Below are 17,906 nucleotides of genomic sequence, written 5' to 3' on the forward strand. Positions count from 1 at the left end.
CTCCCCTCTGTCAGAGCCCCCGCAGAGTGGCCTTATTGGGTCCGGCAGCTCCGCACCCCGGCGCAGTTGCGGGAGTCCCCTCGGGTTTTGCTCCGTCGCTGAGGAGGGCAGGCGAGAAGAACCCAAGCACGTTAGGAGGCAGCGGCGGCACGGGGAGGGCCAAAGGCCCTCTGGCTGCCCTTAGGTCTGCAGCCCCAGCGAGCGAGAGGGCGGCCCGGAGCGCCCGTCAGCCCCCGAGTCCTTATTTCTCCCTTTCCGCAGTCAACCTCGCCAGCGCTCCCGCAAGCTAAGCGAGCGCCGCGGCTACCAAGTGGCTCTTCCCGGGCGGGCTACCAAGCCGCACGAATGCAAAGCCCCGAGCGTCCGCCTCCTCCCGAGTCCCTCGACCGAAATCCAGGCGCCCGACTAAAGGTGCGAGGTCGGCGGCAGGCGATGCCGCGGCGGTACGACAGGCGGGGAACGGAGCCAGGTCTCCCGCCCGCTCCCCGGCAGCATCCTACGGAGGTCTGAGCCGTGGTGCGGACAAGCACAGCTTCAGTCTTTTGGGAGGTTTTTGTTGTTGTTTGGTTTCTTCTGGTTTGAGGTTTTTTGTTTGGTTGGGTGGGTTTTGTTTGGGTTTTTTGTTTATGTTTGTTTTTAAGTTGCTGTGAATGAGGAGTTGCGAGGCTGCTCGGTGGCGGTCCATCCCTACAGAAAGAGCCGCTCCTCGCACGGACTGCTTTCTGTTTCGGGAATGGGGAGGTGGGACGGGCGCCGAGGGTGGCTGAGGAGCCTCCGGGCAGAGGCGCACCTGCCTGGCGGTTCCCCCCCACGCCCGGCGCCCGTGAGCGTTGCTCGACGGGACGGACCCGAGGTGAGCGGCGGGCGCGGTAAGTACCGCTTCCTTCCCCGCGGTAGCCCCTCAGTGTGTCTCAGCCTCCTCCCCATCCATCCCAACCCCTCCCGCCCCTTCCCCGCCGCCGCCACTGGGAGCGCGGCCCCTTTAAGAGCCCGGCTTTGCCTCCCGGTAGCTGAAGGTCATTAAAACACAAAAGCGCTCCAGCGCTGCGGTCCAATATAGCGCATGCGCCCTGCCCGAGGACTGGCAGGGAGACGGCAATATGGCGAGAATGCCTGGCAGCAGCGGCGGCGGCGGCGGCGAGTGGAGCGGCGGCGGCGGAGGGGGAGGTGGACGCGGCGGAGGCGGCGGGAACAATGCGGGGGACCGGCCGTCCGGCCGCAGCGTCGCCCCCCGCCCGCACCGCTACTGCAGCGCCGGCGAGGAGGAGGAGGGCGAGGAGGAGGATGAGATTCAGGAGGTGCAGATAACGGGGGACGAGGAGGAGGAGGACGGAGCCGATGGGGGGCTGCTCCTGGACGAGGAGGAGGAGGAAGAGGAGATGGGTCTGGAATGGGACGGCGAGGAGGAGACGGAGCCGCTGCCGCCCGCCCCGGGCCGTACGCCGAGCGGCGGCAGCAGCGGCGTCGGGGCTGCCCCGGGGGGCGCCGCGGTGGCTGCCCCGGGGGGCGGCGGCGGCCCCGGGGGGGCGGCGGAGGACGCGGAGCTGGAGGCGGCTCTGCTGCTACAGCGGCCGGAGCGGGCGCGTTTGAGCGAGAACACGCGGCTGGCCACCCGCTACGCCGTGCGCATCTTCCGCGAGTACCTGAGCGAGAAGGCGCAGAGCCCCGACTTCGAGACGATGGACAAGGGGGCGCTCTGCCGGGTCCTGCGCTCCTTCTACGCCGAGGCGCGCTCCAAGAGCGGGCAGCTCTACTCCAAGTCCTCCCTCATCAGCATCCGCAGCTCCCTCAACCGCTACCTCAACGAGCCGCCCTACTGCCGCACCCTCGACCTCACCAAGGACCCCGAGCTCCGCGCCGCCAACCTCACCCTAGCCGCTGTCATCCGCAAGCTGGAGGAGCAGGGCGCGGGGCCAGTAGTGCAGAAGCAGGCCATCACCCGTGCCGACCTCCGCAAGCTCTACACGTGCAGCGTCTTCAGCACCCAGAGCCCCTTCGGGCTCCTCAACAAGGTCTGGTTTGAGACCTGCATGTACTTCTGCACCCGGGGCCGGGAGAACCAGCGGGAGCTGGAGGAGGACTCCTTTGGGCTGGCTGTGGATGAGGATGGACGCAAGTTCGTCTACTTCAAGGCTCTGGGGCCCTATCACAAGTCACGCTCGTCTTCCTGGAGCAAGAAGCGGGCAGAGAGCAGCGACGAGGAGAACCTGCCCCGCATGTATGAGACTGGCACAGAGTTCTGCCCCTATGCCAGCTTTGTCAAGTACCTGTCTAAGCGCAACCCCCTCTGCAAGGCCTTCTTCCAGCGCCCGCGGGACCATTGCAGTGAGGGTGACATCACCTGGTACGAGAACAAGGCCATTGGGAAGAACCTCCTGGGTACCCGCATGCAGATGCTGTCCAAGGCAGCCAAGCTCTCCAAGACTTACACCAACCACTGCATCGGTGCCGTTTCCATTGCCACCCTAAACAGTATTGCTGGCATTGGCACCAAGCTGGGAGGACTGCAGCCACCCCATCACCACCCTCCTCCCCACCACCACCACCTCCTCCATCACCCCGCTGGCGGGGGCTGCTACACCCCTTCTGCCCTCAATGGTGGACCACGGCCCCGGCCGCCCACTGCCAACCCTTATGTGCTGCCCAAAGATGGTGACGCTGCGCCAGTGAAAGCAGAAGCAGCTGCGGTGGCCCCGGCCAAGCGGGCGCTCTACGAGGCAGTGTTCCCAGCGGGGGCTGCGGCCGGTGGTGACGCGTGCGGTCCCTCTGCCTCCCCCAAAAGACTCTGTCGCCGCCCCGCTGAGCCCCTGGATGCCGCTGCACCCGCAGTGGTGGTGGTCTCAGTGAAACATGACCCCTTGCCTCACCTCCTCCCCGAAGCAAATGGGCACAGAAGCACCACCTCACCCACAGTAGTTTCACCTGCTATTGTTTCCCCCACACAGGTAATCGGAAAAAGAAAGGAAAAAAAAAAGTGGCAACCCCTCACCCTGTCCCACATAGTCTGCGCTGCCCTGCTTCTTTCTTCCCCAAGGCTGGGCACTGATGCACACTGCCAGCCCTGGGGTGGCTCCTGGGGTCATGCTCTCTCGTCAGGCACCCAAAGAGCCCAGATGCGAGTTATCCAACTTATTTGCCCTTCAGTTTCCTCACTCCACCACCACTGGTCTGGTGTGTGGTCACTAAGTGCCTGGGGGTCAGACTTGAGTGGTGCCTGGGTGCTGCCATGCTTCCCTCTGCCGCAGCTCTGACATCTTCCCCTTTTCCTCCTTTTTCTTTGTTTCCCTCCCTTTTTTATTTATCTTTTTGTGGGAGATGTGAGTTTTATGAAAGTCGAAGCAGAATAGTAGATAGGGGCATCAGGTATCATTAGTGTGTGGTGTTCTTGATGTGCTAATGAACTATTTGAATAACCTCAAATGCAGGAAACAACCGGGAGAATACTCAATTACACACTAGTAATGAGGGTGTAATTTTAGACTTCAGAAGTTAACAAGAGGGTTAATATGGCAATTGCATTCATCTTGTATTTGTTTATTTAAAATAGCTCTGTTTCCTGGCAGTGATCCTTTTTTCTTTTTTTATTTTTAAAGGCAAATTGGCTTTAGTTGCATTAGTTACCATAGTGGCGAAATATACAGTAAGAGCACAATTAAACAGGTTTAGGTGCAGCTTAACTGTGGAACATGCCCTAATTCATTAGGTGTGTTTCGTTGAGGTAGAACGGTGTTGTCAAAAGCGCTGTTGAGGTGTGCCTTAATGCGTGCCTTGCAGACCCTCCTCTGCTGTGTGCCAGCACGTGCTCATGCCTGTCCCCTGTCCCATCCAAAAGTACTTTCCTCTCGGGTGTTTGAGCGTTGGAACTAAATTACTTCAATTAAAGACTTGATGCACCTCTGCATTTGGCTCGAAGTTTGGAAGTCGTTCTAACTAAATCTATAAAGTGTATGCAGTTATGTTGTGCCCCATAAAATACCGTGTTTCAGGCAAGAACTTTACTGCTGACTGCCCTACATGATTACAAAACCCCTCTGACATTCTTGTGTCAAGTAGTAACAGGGATCGCAGCTGTCAGCTTGCGAGCACAGCGCTGGGAAAGCACAGGTATATGACATGCCTGAGCTGTTTCCCAAGTGGAAATACCAGTTCTGGACAGACTGACCCTTTCAAAGAGTTTGCCAGCTAATCAACCAGCCTGAAGGCTAATCGGGATGGGGGAAGGGAGGGGAGAGCCTGGCTTATAGCGAATGCCTGCATAAGTGTCTATGTTCTTTAAGATACCTGTAATGTCTCCTTTCTAGCAGTGAGGCTTTTTTTGGACCACTTCAGTGGAGTACTGTAGCTTGATCTCCTGCTGTGTGTATCTGGTGTCTCTGAATGCCTTAGCGGCTTGATAACGTGCAGACAATGTTTTTGTTCTAGCTCATTATTTCAGGTAAAAGCTAAAGCTCTTTGCTGTATTTAACCTTAGACTCCTCTTTCCCTTGCTTTTAATGACCTTGTAAGTAATTTTGGAACTTCAGGCATAGTTTAGCTTTTTAGGAGGAGCAGCGCATGTGCCTGTGGGAAGAGTAAGAGGGAACTGGGCAGAGCAGTTCTGATGTAGTTGGCAGTCACAGAGTATGCGTATCTTTAACCTGTTAAGAGGTGTCTTGATGCTTTCAGTTATCAAACTAGCGAACTCGATCTCTACCCTGGTCCACAAATCTCTTCACACTTGCATAAAGCTTAGACAAGGAGAAATCCAGCTGCTGTTTCTGTTGCAAACAAGCTGTGCTTCCTTCATGAAGCATTTGGAGCTGTCTGTCCCATTAGCAATGGGGAGAAAGGGGGAAATAACTAAAATAGAGTACATGGGCATTTGCTGTTTTCTTAAGTGTATCAAGAAATAATATGAGCAATCAGCAAGGATAGAAGATACTGTGGGTTTTTTCAGTAATTACATGGAAATGCTCACCTCCCTTCAGAATTTCATGAACTAGACAAGGTGCCCAGTCATTTTGGTAGCTGAATCTTGCCTTTGCTACAAAACTCATTAATTTAAATCTTTAGGAGAAAGAAAACTGACTGGTTTTTTTTCCTTTTTAATTACCAATCCTTCTTGTGTCAATTTTAACTTCTGCGCTTCTGGGTTGTGACAAAATGAAAAAAAAACTGGCTGTGGAATGGATTTCCTTGGGAGAATGTTAGTGCTAAACTTCTTTCTAGCTACCTTTTATAATAGTTATAGAGGTCCAGGGTGTTTCCTGGGGGAATTAATGACTGGCTGGGGTTAATGGCCCAAGGCATTCCCTCAAGCCATTGACTCTCCCAGCCGGTCATTAATCCCCAGGAAATGCCCTGGCTCTCAATCGTTATTGCTTAATTATAAACACAGACTTTCCAGGCCTTTTATTGAATACATCTCATCAAGTACCATGACACTGAATTCCACTGTTGACAAATATTACTGATTCCTTAAAACATGAAGGTCATAAGCTTGTGGTTTATTGGTTGTCTTTCTAATTAGTCTTCCAAGGGAGAGATTCTGCTGCACTCATGGGCTTATGTGGTACTCTGATGAAAAAGTGGTGGTGTAATATGTTCGTTGGTGGGGTTCTTAGCATCTTTACACTGCATGCTTTTTTATTTTTTTAATAGCGTTGGTAGCATTAAGCAAGGTATGGAAAAGGTTAAACAAAAGAACTAGTGGGGTGTCTTCAATTTGCAGTGACTATCTGAGCGAGAATGTTAATTTTATGCTTTTCTGTCTATTTGCTCCCATCTTGTGTTTTAGCCCCAAAACATCTTTCTGACACTGGGTTTGTAGGAGACTCTTGCGGAGCTCAAGAAATGTACGTTAAATGCTCATCTTGATGCAACTATTGCTTTAGGTTGCAGCCTTGAGAGCAGCATTTATAGAGTATTTTAAGCCTGCGGCACTGTGCCATCGTGGCACAACTTTCTTTTTGGTCCTTATTTGCTCTGAAGTGTAGCAATTTTCCTGCCACTGACATCAGTACTTCAGTTCAAGTTGATGACAGAAGGATGTAACCTGGCTGTTGTTCATCTCATGTTGCTGAAAGATGAACAGCAGCTAAAGCTTTAACTTTTGATGCTACAATATGGTGGTAGCTTTTGGGGTTTATAGATCTGGTATATGCTGAACTTACTACAGTAATACCTAAAAATAGGTCTAGGAAAATAGTTTGGCCTCTACCATGAAAGAGGAGAGTTGCCTGTCACTTTCAAATGGTTTGGTTACATTGGTTGTCTAACTTGATTGGCTTTCTCTGGCCTGCTTGTGAAGAGTTTATCAGCTATTCAGGTATCTGTCAAACACTTGGTCATTAAAACCAGAGTCATGCATTTGTCTTGGCTGCTTTGGGGAATCCTTAAATACTTTTTTTTTTTTTCCTCCTGCTTTAAATTCAGAGCTGCCCTTTTTGCTTTCCTTTGATCTGGCACATGTCTTTTTGTTGTCTTAGACTTTCTTTGAAGGGCTTACTTTGACCTGAACCAGAAATCTAGTTCTGACGGCAGATTTTGCAAAAGAAGGCAGAACAATAGCACGTGATGAGTATGAGTGGGCAGCAGGCACAACTGGAAACAAATCAGAAGTAGCTAGTAAGTCTAGCTCTTTTCAGTCTTGCCTCTTAGAGGTGGATAAGAATCTTTCTGCTTGATCTTTGATCTGGGAACATTCTACACTTCCATTAAATAGCCACAAAAAAGACTTGTGTTCTGTACAAATATTTGTAGTACTCTAACCCAAACCATTGCTAGGTGCTTTCCCGGTATACTGGGCAGGAGAACTCAGAATGCTTCAGGGAAGGATACTTAGATGGTGGTGTTAGGATGCTAGATTTTATTCTGCAAGGGTAGTAGATGGAGCAATATCCCTATCTTAAGGGCTTAAAGTACAGTAGCTATTAAGACTGATGTCTGCTAAATACCCTCTTAGTTCTTGTGGCAGTACTGCTGTTGATCAGGTTTCAGAGGTTAGTGCTGGCTGCCCTACCACCTGCTTAGTGCCCTTCTCTTTGATTAAAGGATTATCTGAGGTAGTAAGAAAACCCAAGATTTTCTTGATGTCTTTTTTAAAGAGAAACAGAGCTTAAAATCTTAAAACATGAGGGTTTAAGGACCTACATTTTAAGAAACTGAAACTACTTTAGAGGCTACTGTTTGTTACTTTTGTTACTTGTGGATTGTTTTCATGTGCTACTAAGTTACAGATGTCAAAGTGAATAACTGGAGAGGGGATCTGTTATACCAGATAGTAGTCAACATTGTTCTGAAATCCTTGGGAGGCATGAGGATGGGGTAGCAGTGGTGTCAAGTATGGTCTCCAAAGATAGCTTTCTTATCAGTCTCCATAATGAAACACATGAATCCTGGTTATTGCTCTCTTCAGTGGAAATCAGTGTTGTTTGTAACTGAGTGCTTCTAATGATTGTTAAAGAGAGCTAGGGTTTTTCTTTTTAAGAAAGTGACATATCCCAGGCTATGTTCCAGATAATGAATATGAAGTTTGGTAGGCATCTGAGTGTTTTCTAAGATGGGTACAAGAAAAGCAGAATAGAAATTAGACTTAATGATCTCATATACAGCTTTGGGGGCAGTACCTGCACTGACAGGAAAAAAGGTAACTGCTTTTTTTTCCCCTAGACTGAAGTTGGTCCATTTTGAATTAGCTGTTAGGAGGGAGTTGATTTAAGGTGACTTGGGAGAGTATTTCAGAGCAGATTCAAGAATGATGTTTTGATTACACACATTTAGAATTGTGGCAGTGGAGTTTAAAGTCCAATACTGTCTTTGTAGGACCTCTTGGTTGTATTAGAAGGATATGTTGGAGATAATAGTGTCACTCTTTCAGATGGTGATTTCTTCTACTATCACTTTAATTTTCAAAAAAATTTTACTTTTTAGAAATTAGACTGCTTTTATTTAGTTGTGTCATGTGAACTAGTTGGAGAACTTGCTTGGTCCTCCCTTCAGGGATGGTAAAAAGGCAAGAGATGATCAGCTTTGTGTAGCTCAAATGAAGATGACCTTTTTAGTACGACTAGGAGCAAAATCAGCATCATTGAAGTGCTACGGTATTTTGATACTCTTTTACATTCTATAGAATCTGAAATTATTATCTTGATACCCTGTGCACATGAAAGATGAAATGCACAAGCTTAAAGGCAGCAGAGAGTTTGTTTTTTTCTTAAGAAGAAGTCTTCTATGATTATCCTGTAAAGATCTCTTATTGCCCACTGCTCTGCTTCTAGAGAGCAAGAGATCAGAAACTGTTCAGTTTAATTCATGAGCCTGTATGACAGGGACCTGCCTTATTTCATGTATGGTGTGGAAATAAATGAGTGCTTAAACCCTTTGAAACACACCACTACTGCAGAAGCCATAGGCTGTAATTAAATTGAATGTGGGGTTGTATTGTCTTGTGCCCTTGGCTATAAACTTGATAACAGACCATGGTACCCCCACTATTATATTTGAAGCTGGAACCTAATTAGAGATGTTGTAGATTCTCAGTCACTTTCGAAGCACTTCTGTTCATTTTTCCCCCTGTGTCCTTTCTTTTTTTATTATTTTGCTTTTCTGTTTCTGAAGCAATAAATGTACCCTTCTTTTCAAAAGGAAATTGTTAAGGGCATGTAGCCAAATATGTATGTGCAAGATAATTTTTTATCATATTTTGGATTCAAGGGACAAGCGTTGGTAACTGCATTTTATCTGATGTAGAAGAGATTTATTAGTGTTTTGATAGTAAAAATATATAATCGTGTTTCCAGGGAACACTTTTCTATGTCTCTCCCAGGCATCTGAAGGGGGAAATAAAGAGATCGGAACTTCTCATAATACCTTGATCTAAAAGTAACACTGAAAGACATATGATTGAATTCTGTTCTGGTTGTTGGGGGGGGGATTATCAACAAGGAAAAATGGCTCCTCTGGCCTTTTAGACATTCATTGCTTTTGCACTGAGCCAGTTTTAGTTAGTTGGTCTGAAAACCTTCAAACTTGCTAAGGACTTAATCCCCAATAGGACAAGTACCTTTGTGTTCTTAATGAAATTTTTAGTACTGGAAATAATCAAAGTTGTACTGCACAGATGCAGCGTATGCATTTCTAATAAATTCTTAGTTAATGGATATGCAACCTGTTGTGTGTATCTGTATAATTCTGTAGCTGGGACAGATAATTTTAATGAAATTGAAATGTAGTGACATTTTAAAATCCTATTCACTTTACCCATGCATGAAGACTTTTTTTCACTGTATGTTTAGGACACATCTGCTCCGTAAGGGCAGTCCTGAGCTAGCACCTCCTGCGGACTTCTGGCTTGCTTGAAGTCCTCTAGTTTGAGTGTTCTGATGTGGCTTGCAGTGTTTCTGGTACTTAAAATGGGTCATGTAGTCTGGATAATGCATTATTGCATAGCTTTTGGCAAAAGGTAATAATTTCTCTCTTGAACAGGTTCACCAGCTGTATGAAAACAGTCCTTCCCCAAGGTTGGTTAGGATATGAGGTTTGAGTGAGCTTTTTCATGAGTGGAGGGTAGCTTATGGTGGGAGGGAGTTTGGTAGGTGCTGCTCAGATAGCACAGACTAGAGCACTTTTTCATGCAAAGGGAGGAGAGCGGAAATCTCTTTACAGGAGGTGAGGTGTGAAGCTGAATTTCTGTTTTCTAATACCAGAAGTCTTGTGGAGGTGCTGGCATGATTTCTGAGCAGAACTTATCATTAGCACAGCACTTTGTTTCCCACCCTCCCCTTAAAGTGCCCAGGGACCAGATCTAATGGTAACAATGCTGTCATTTTAGTTTGTTTTCTGATATGAGTAAGGGGAGGATGAGGAGGCTATGTAGTTGAGACTCGTGTGCTTGGTAGCTCTCATGAAGGAGACACAGCTTTCAGGCTTCCCTGCAAACTGGAACCTGTGTATGCTGTTATTACTTCTCTCAGTCTGTCAGAAGTGTAATGCATAAATTAATGACTTTTCTAAAATATCACTTTATTTTAAGGGGTTTTTTTTCCCCCTCCAGTGTGTACAATTATGTATATTTAAAACTAAAGCTTTCTGAAATAAATTCCAAGACTGATTTCTCAACACCCTTCGGCTGAGTCCTGAGCTTTTAGTCACTGCAGAAATCTATGTAGCTGCTTCTTTTGCTGCTATTGATTTTTCTGTTTCCAGTAGGCTTCAAAAATGGCAAAAGGATGTTGATCTGCAGTAAGGGCAACATACTGTGTCTGATGCTTTGTCTTTGAGTTATTAAGGCATAGTATTATCATACTGAGCTCTTACTCTGACCTGGAGTGACCAGATGGGAAGCTTGTCCTTGCCTCACTGGTGCGAGCTCTTGTTTCATGGGTGAGATGTTTGTAGCACACCTGAAGGAACAGCACCAAAACTCTTGGGCTCAGTAGGAAAGCATCGGTGGTTAATTACTGGGCATCCTCTGTCTTAAAGCTCCTCTGGAGAAGCAGCAGCCAAAGCATGTGTTGTGTCTGGCCAGCGCAGGGTAGGAACATGACTGTGGATTTAGCACAAAAGAAAAGGGAAAATCCACTTGCATTGCCCTACTCACCTCATTTCTAATTGGGGTGAGTTGAGACTTGTTTCTCCTCATCCCTGAAATGTCAGGAAGAGGAGGAAGCAAGGAAGGTGAAGTGGACTTAAATAGCTTCCTTCCTTCCTCCCTTCTTATAAGACCTGGCTATTATCTGTGACAGGCCTGATAAATTCCTTCCCTTGTATTGAAATTGCCCAATTCAGAAGTATGTGAGTGATCAAAGTGCTGTAATTAACTCACCTAGTTTTGATGCCAGATTAGGAGGACCTAACTGAGAGTTGGCTTGTCAAGTTAGAAAGTGCAAATGAGAGCACAGATGTCATAACAATCCTATGACCATAGTACAAATGGTGTGTGAAATTCAGATAAAGAGGGAACATGCTTAAATTGGCTGTCTTTTTGAGGGTTTCCCAGTGTTTCTAATAGTTTTGTAACTAGCGGTACTGCTTAGTCATAATGGATGCTTGTGACTCCTCATCTCAGCTACAACAGCTATACTGGCTGTTTGTGGTGATCAGGAGGTGATGCTTATTGTAAGCTGTTATCAAGATGATCAGTACTAGTTTCCGTCTTGGGTTTAGAGCACATGTTTTCTCTTTCTTGAGTTTCTGGAAGCTCTCCCTGGACTGTTGCAGTACCAGGTTCACATTTCTGCTCAATACTTCAAAATGATTTTCAGGGAACTGGGGAAAGTAAGAAGATGCTCTAAGCTTTTGGGCTTTGGCTAGTCAGCAGTTCAGAAGGAACTGTTAAGCTTGTTCTATTTTACACTTTCTCTTAATTCAGCAATGCTGAAGTATGTATCTTTCGTATCTTTCTGATTATCTCTTTGAAAATACAGTTTCTCTGAAAAAAACCCACCACTTTCTCTGAAATCGCACATTGATCAGTGACTGACAAACTCAGGAATGGAAAAGTAACTGTTCTTTGAGGCATAACAGATAATGCAAAGATGTTGTCCATGAAACCAGGTGAGGGAAACTAAGTTGTCTAAAATTGACTGATGTTGTAGGAATGTGATTTTTTTTTCCCAGCACAAACACTTTAAAAAAGTAATATTCCTTAGCAGGGATGGCAATGCAAATCCTTTAGCCTTTGAATCTGCCTCTTTCGCCTGAGACCGTTTGAAAATAAAATAGGCAGAGTGGGACTAATGTGGCTTGTGTCAGACTCAAACTGCTGCAAAATCAGCTTCCTGAAGCTGCTGCCAACCCAAAGCAGTCTGTGTAAGAGTTACAATTTTATTTTTTTTATAGCAGAAACAACTTTAATGTTCTTTCAGAACTTTGTAGTTTTGCCTTCCTTTTGGGGGATTTGACACACTTCCGAACCAACCTTATTACTGGTTTTCTATCTTAGAAGTCTGTGAGTTACCTTTTTCAGGGAACTTTTAGTATGTTATTTTTGAGATGCACCTGCATTTGTTGGTTTCCAGTAAAACATTTAGTCTTTTAGGTATCTTTTGAGTAGGACTTGAATACAAATGTTTCCACTGAAAGTACTATTAGACACAAGCTATTCCTTCAGTTTTATACCTTGAAAAGTATCAAAAGTAAGGAATATTAAATTAAAAAAAAGGCAGAGGGAAACCAACTTTATTGTAACTAGGAAGTACAAATGTGTCAAAATGGGCATTGCATGTAAAATGTACAGTGACTTAAAATTTCTATATACATGAAAGTGTGATTCATGGCTAGTCTTCGCGAACGATGATTCGTGAAGAGCTCTCCCCACGTGGGTTTGTCCTTCAAGCCTGTGCAGTGGATTTTTTGGGTGAGGCACAGCGTGCGCAGAACTGGCCCCACCCTTTGCTCCTAAGGTTCATCTGCCATGGCCAAGCGAGCTTGGACGGTGACAGTGAAGTCCTCAGGGCTAGAACTTACAGCCCCCGGTATTCCCAGGAGGTCTCCCATCCAAGTACAAACCGGAGCTGACCCTGCTCAGCTTCTGAGATCTAATGGGATCGGGTGTCACGGTGGCTTGGCCATCGTTAGTTGAGTTGCTAATGTGTTGTATTGGTGTATGGAAGCAGCACTACTCTACTATGTAACTGATAAAATTATCCCCATGATTCAGAGGAGAATAATTGAACACTTCAAAATTTACTACAGTAATTCATTAAGAAAAGATTTCTCATGCCTGTGTTAAAGTAGAATTTTAACCAGTCAGTTTTTCTCAGTGGTATATTAGCTTCTAGACTGCTAATGGATATATTCAGGATCATGAATATAATAGTAGGCTGGATTTGCAGTACAGAGTAATGATACAGTAGTAACTGTTGCTGTCATGTAACCGTGCAGCAGACACTTTCAGAAGCTTGTGTATGTTGTTTTAACTATTAAGAGATACCAAGGCATCAGATCAAATCTGTATCTTTCCAGGAAAAAGTATAATAGCTGCTAAATAATTTTTTCCTTTTTAGATTTCACAAGGCCCATGTCCAAATTTTTGCTAAAACAGCAAAACACATTTCTCCTACTTCTGTGCTTGGAAACTCAGCTGACTATTCTAATTTATTAAGGCGTTTATATATCTCCAAAGTGCTGGACTGCTTCCACTGGACACTTTTTTTGCTGCAGGTTTATGAACTTTCCAGTGTTAGTTGCTGTAAAATGCTCTGGTGTGGTGGTGTTCTGGCGTTGCTCTGTGAAGATTTCCAGTAACAGAACTGCAACAACTACCCAACTACCCTAACTCTCACAGCAGCAGCCCCTTCCCTGCCATGGGCAGGTGATAGAGTCCTATGTGGCCTTGTCACTTCTGCAAGGAGTTGGTTCAGGCTCCAGTCAAAGGAATGCTGCCACTTGAACGGTGATAACACAGCCCTGCCACAGGGATGATGGGCACTGCTGCTGCCAGCCCATGGCTCAGGGCTCTGCATGTCTTCTCAGGCTTTTCTCCCAAAAAGGGAACCAATGCTATCAGGAAAAACTCAAATGTCATTTGCCCCATCCCCCCAATCTTTATAAAATCAAAAAGCTTCAAAAAAGTCCCAATCTGAAAACCTTTTATTGTCTTTGCCACAGATGATAGTGGTCTGAAATAGCTGTTACCTACTTTACTGATGGGACTAGATTTTTAGGGTGGGAGGAGAGCAGATATGAACTTTCCAACCTATTTGGAGGCCAGAAAGCAAGGGTTGAATAACTGTGCTAGCAGGGTGTTGATGGCAGAGCATGAGAATTTTGTGAGAAAGAAAAGATGGAAGTGGAAATGGAAAATAAGGAGGAGAGGAAAGGCAAGGTGAGAAAACCTTATCATGTATCTTGTTGCAGCATATCTGTTTGGGAACTAGATCAGCTTCTGTATACCAGTGTGCTCCTGCTGAATTAGTTTAATGGATTCAGAGAGTAATAAATAATGGCTCTATTTGGAGAGGGGCTGGAACTGGAGGAAGAAATTAAGAGGGAGAAAGTCCTTCTTTCCTAATAACAAATGTAGTAGTTGCACTGAAACTAAATTTGATCAATGGAAAGATAGAGGGATGGCAAAGAAGAACTGTGTGTTGTTTTTTTTTCTTTAAATTGCAAATGCTAGACAAAAATATAGAAAAACAGTGAAATGGCAGGGAGGGAAGTCTTGTGGTTTTTTTTTTAACTTTAGACTTAGTTAAAAAAAAAGAGTAGGACTTAATTTAAGTACATTGTATTATTGCCTCTTATGGGAACAAAAATGTAAGGTTATTTCCTTAACCTTAAAAGATGTGGCATTTAAACCAGTGGTTTCCTATAGAGTTTTGTGTCAGAGTAAGCATTGGTTCTTAGGTATGTATTCTGAAAGAAATGCCCTGACAGCACAGTGGTAAAACAGCCTGTAATATTTTGTTTGGTTTGATACCTAATGGACAATAAAGTAGTTTCCTGAAGCTACTTGAATTACTGCTTGTAAACTAAAGTGTCTGGATCAATTTCTCATTCACATCGTATTAAAACTCATTGAGGAAGTTGGGAAAACATGGTTTTGATCAAAGCACTGTAGAAGCTTAGTCATACACTCTATTAATCTTTAAGCTACTTCATGAAATTTCTGAGAAGAACCCCAGTGGGTTCCTGCTTTCAAAGAGCTTCAGACCACCTGGATGCCAAACGGAGAGAGCAGCTCCACTCTGTGGTGGGAGGGCATGTGGGAAGTGTATGGGGTCGAGAGGAGACAGTTGGAGAGTCTTGTTTTTCGCATGTTTATCTGACGTTTCCTACTGGAATACTAGATGGTTTTGCATGAATAGCTGTCTGCATCCAAAATGACTTGTGCATGCTAGTCTATTCTATGTATGTTAATATCTGTGTTTTTGTTGTGTAGTCAGTTCATGTTATGTGACAACCTTAAATGTGTCGGTGGCATGCTTGATGAAAACTCTTCCCCCCTCCCCCCAAAGAAACAAATGTAGTGTCATAGTTCTGAGAAGTCAGGAATTTCTCATTGGTTCTGGTGGTAGATGGCTGGGTCCTAGCTTTCAAGAAGCCATTCTTGAGGAGAAGTTAAGCTGCTATCATACTGTACTCCACATTTTCTTTCCTTAATTATATGTTAAACTTCTATACAGGCTCTTTCAGATCTCTGCTGTCAAGTTTCTTCCTATCCATCTTCATGAGTGGGAGACTTAAATCAATATTTACAGGGTCTGCTTCTATGCTTTATATATTCATCTATATCAAAATACATGGTTATGCACTTTGTAAGAAAGTTGTTCAAGGGGAAGTGTTCATCTGATCAGCAATATCTGCTTTTTGGCAATGGTAGGGGAATGCTTTGAGCACTGTTGTAGAAGCAGTAGGATTGTGCTTTGGAGAAACTGTCAAATATGTTGTGACTTGAAAATTGTGTCTTACTGTGGAAAAAGGTATGTGAGAGGTGGCCAGCACAACATAGAGCTTCCCTGGAGCAACAAGTGTGCTGTCTGTGTGCCAGCAGGACAGTACCATGAAAGTAAGAAGTTGTGATTCAAGAGGTAGGAGATGACAGTGTTGGAGATGAAAGGCAATAAAGAGGATACAGGCCACATGGCGGTGACGTTACTCTGGTTGCACTAGTGGTTTAGTGGGTGGGGAATAAAGTGCCCACCTGTAAAAATGGGAAGTTGTTAGCTGTTCTTAAAGCACATTTTTTGGTGACTTGGGGGAAAATTAGTGGTCTCAGTTTGGATCCTAATGGACAAGTATCCTTGCAATGGAGGCCACTAGAACTCATGTTGATTGTCGCTCCTGTTGGCAGTCTGGGTGGTGAAGAGCTGCTCTGGGCCCAGAGGTGACCTCCTGACAGACTGGACAGGCTGACAGCCACAAGGGAAAGCTCACTCCGCCAGTGGTACACTTGCTGTCTGGATGATCTGCTGGGCTGTGGATGTGACGTTATCTAAAAGCAGCAGACTCCTGTACCAATTTAAGTGGAAAAAGAAGACTAATGGCAAAATTTGAGCTCTGTGTGCCTTTCACTGATTGTGAAAAATAGCAATTTGTCCATCCTCCTGGCTTTACCATCTTCTTTGTATAATTCCACTGACTTTTACTTATGGCTTCCTGTCTCTAATAATTTCTTAATGAAGCAGACAATTGTATTTTATTTTATCCTGTATGAGCTTCTCCTCATCATTCCTTCTTGTTTCTTTCCACTCCATTTCCACTCCAGGCAAAAGTTATTTACAGTGGAGAAGGGTTGGATGTGTGTCATTCCAGAGCTATTTGTAAATGACCCTGCAGATTTGACTGCACATCCCATTTTCTAACCTAGAAAGCCTGGAAGGAAGGTCATATGGGGCCTGTCCCCATACCCCATCCCTATATTAGTGGCCAAGAGCAGATGTCTCTATAAGAGAACAACAATGGACACATAGGTGATGCTTCTCATGTGGGTGTTATAAAGCTGTTTGCCACTTTGCCCTCTGAGGTGGAAGTGACACAGCAGAAACACATTAATCATTAAAAAGCAGGTATTGACACAGTTGCTTTTGGTCTGTGGGATGAATGGGCCCCTTTACATTCTCCTCTTAAACTGTTTTGATGGGAATGTTGATTACAGACAAGGTAAACTTGTTTGTACTTCATTCATTAATAGCAAACTATAAACTGCCCTGCCTCCCCTCCCCACAGGCAAGGCACTTAAGGAGATGCCAGGCAATTAAAGTACTTAAGACAGTAATTACAGTCGAATATACAATAAAAATAAAATCACTGCACATGATTTTTTTACGCTTGGTTTTGTTCTATGCTTTTATTAAACCACAATTCTTGACTTACGATTGAGCAGGAATCTCTCAACTGCTAATACCAAATTGCTTGACAAGCTTGCTTTGGTTCAGCTGTGTATTTAGCAGACCTCTTTGATAGTCTTGCTACTGAATTCATCCCAGCTTAGACTCCTGATTTTTAGATGTAACTTGTTATATTAAGCCAGTGCACCTCTGAGTCTTAGCAGCAATCAGTAGGGAGGTGATACCAATGCCCTCTTGGAATTTTTCCTCTCTTACGTTTCTTGCTGCTTTTCTTACTATACAAAGAGTAGCATCTCTGGTTACTGTGATGCTTAGAAGGGGAAGACTGAATTAGGCTGAGACATTCAGTTGGCTTCAGATATTTACACTGGAGCTGATGCATTTTAAACCTCAGAAGTAAGTGTGCACAAGCTTGACTTGTGAACCTATTTAGTGAGTTTGTGTCCTGCAGTAGAAACTTGTGTGTATGCCAGCTCAACGTACTTTTAAGGGAAATTCTTAGTGATTTCAGTGTTCCAGATAAAGTACACTTTAAAAAGACAAAAACCTAGCTGTAATGAGATCCAGCTGGTGTGCATAAACCTTTCACATCGTGTTACATAGTTAAGTTGGTAAGTAATGTATGGGGGAAAGTTCTTGTCGTTTATTCTTTTATACTGGAATTTTATGAGACTATATAAATACTCTAAGTATTTAAATTGGGGGAAATACAGGATTAAAAGCAAACAGCAGATGATGTATAGTACAAAAATGTCATAAACCAAATGTGTAATATTATCCTTTTGGTATTAAATATTAAATGACTGAAATTTGACAGTATTCTGAACATCACCTATGTTAAAACAGCTCTCATAAGATCAATTTCCAGTTGATTGGTTTGATTAACATGACTAGTTTAAAAGTAGGTAGTTTTATGCTGGGTGGTATTAGAGTGTGGATTTGCTCTGAGTAATGTTTTAACTGGTCCTTTTATTTAGTAAAATCTACATCACTGTGGTATTCAAAGCAGAGTAAAGGCTCATGGGCTCCTTACCATAACTTAACAACCTGTTCTTCTTTTAACAAACTGTAATTACAGACACATAAACTACATCTTCATTTATTTCAACAGTAAGAGCATGGGAGAGGAATGTG

At 44.5% G+C, this 17,906-nt stretch overlaps 1 protein-coding gene across 1 annotated transcript in view; it reads left to right on the plus strand.

Annotated features, from left to right (window-relative positions):
• The first annotated feature begins 452 nt into the window (after window positions 1-452).
• KCTD1 (potassium channel tetramerization domain containing 1) overlaps window positions 453-17,906 on the plus strand; it is a 70,497-nt gene continuing 53,043 nt past the window's right edge. Inside the window, exons 1-2 of the mRNA XM_071554631.1 lie at window positions 453-853; window positions 1,011-2,945. Coding sequence (XP_071410732.1) covers window positions 734-853; window positions 1,011-2,945 — 2,055 coding nt within the window. The 5' untranslated portion in view covers window positions 453-733. The remainder of the gene's footprint in view (window positions 854-1,010; window positions 2,946-17,906) is intronic.

Source organism: Pithys albifrons, chromosome 4 (genome assembly GCF_047495875.1).
Source record: "Pithys albifrons albifrons isolate INPA30051 chromosome 4, PitAlb_v1, whole genome shotgun sequence".
NCBI lineage: Eukaryota > Metazoa > Chordata > Aves > Passeriformes > Thamnophilidae > Pithys > Pithys albifrons.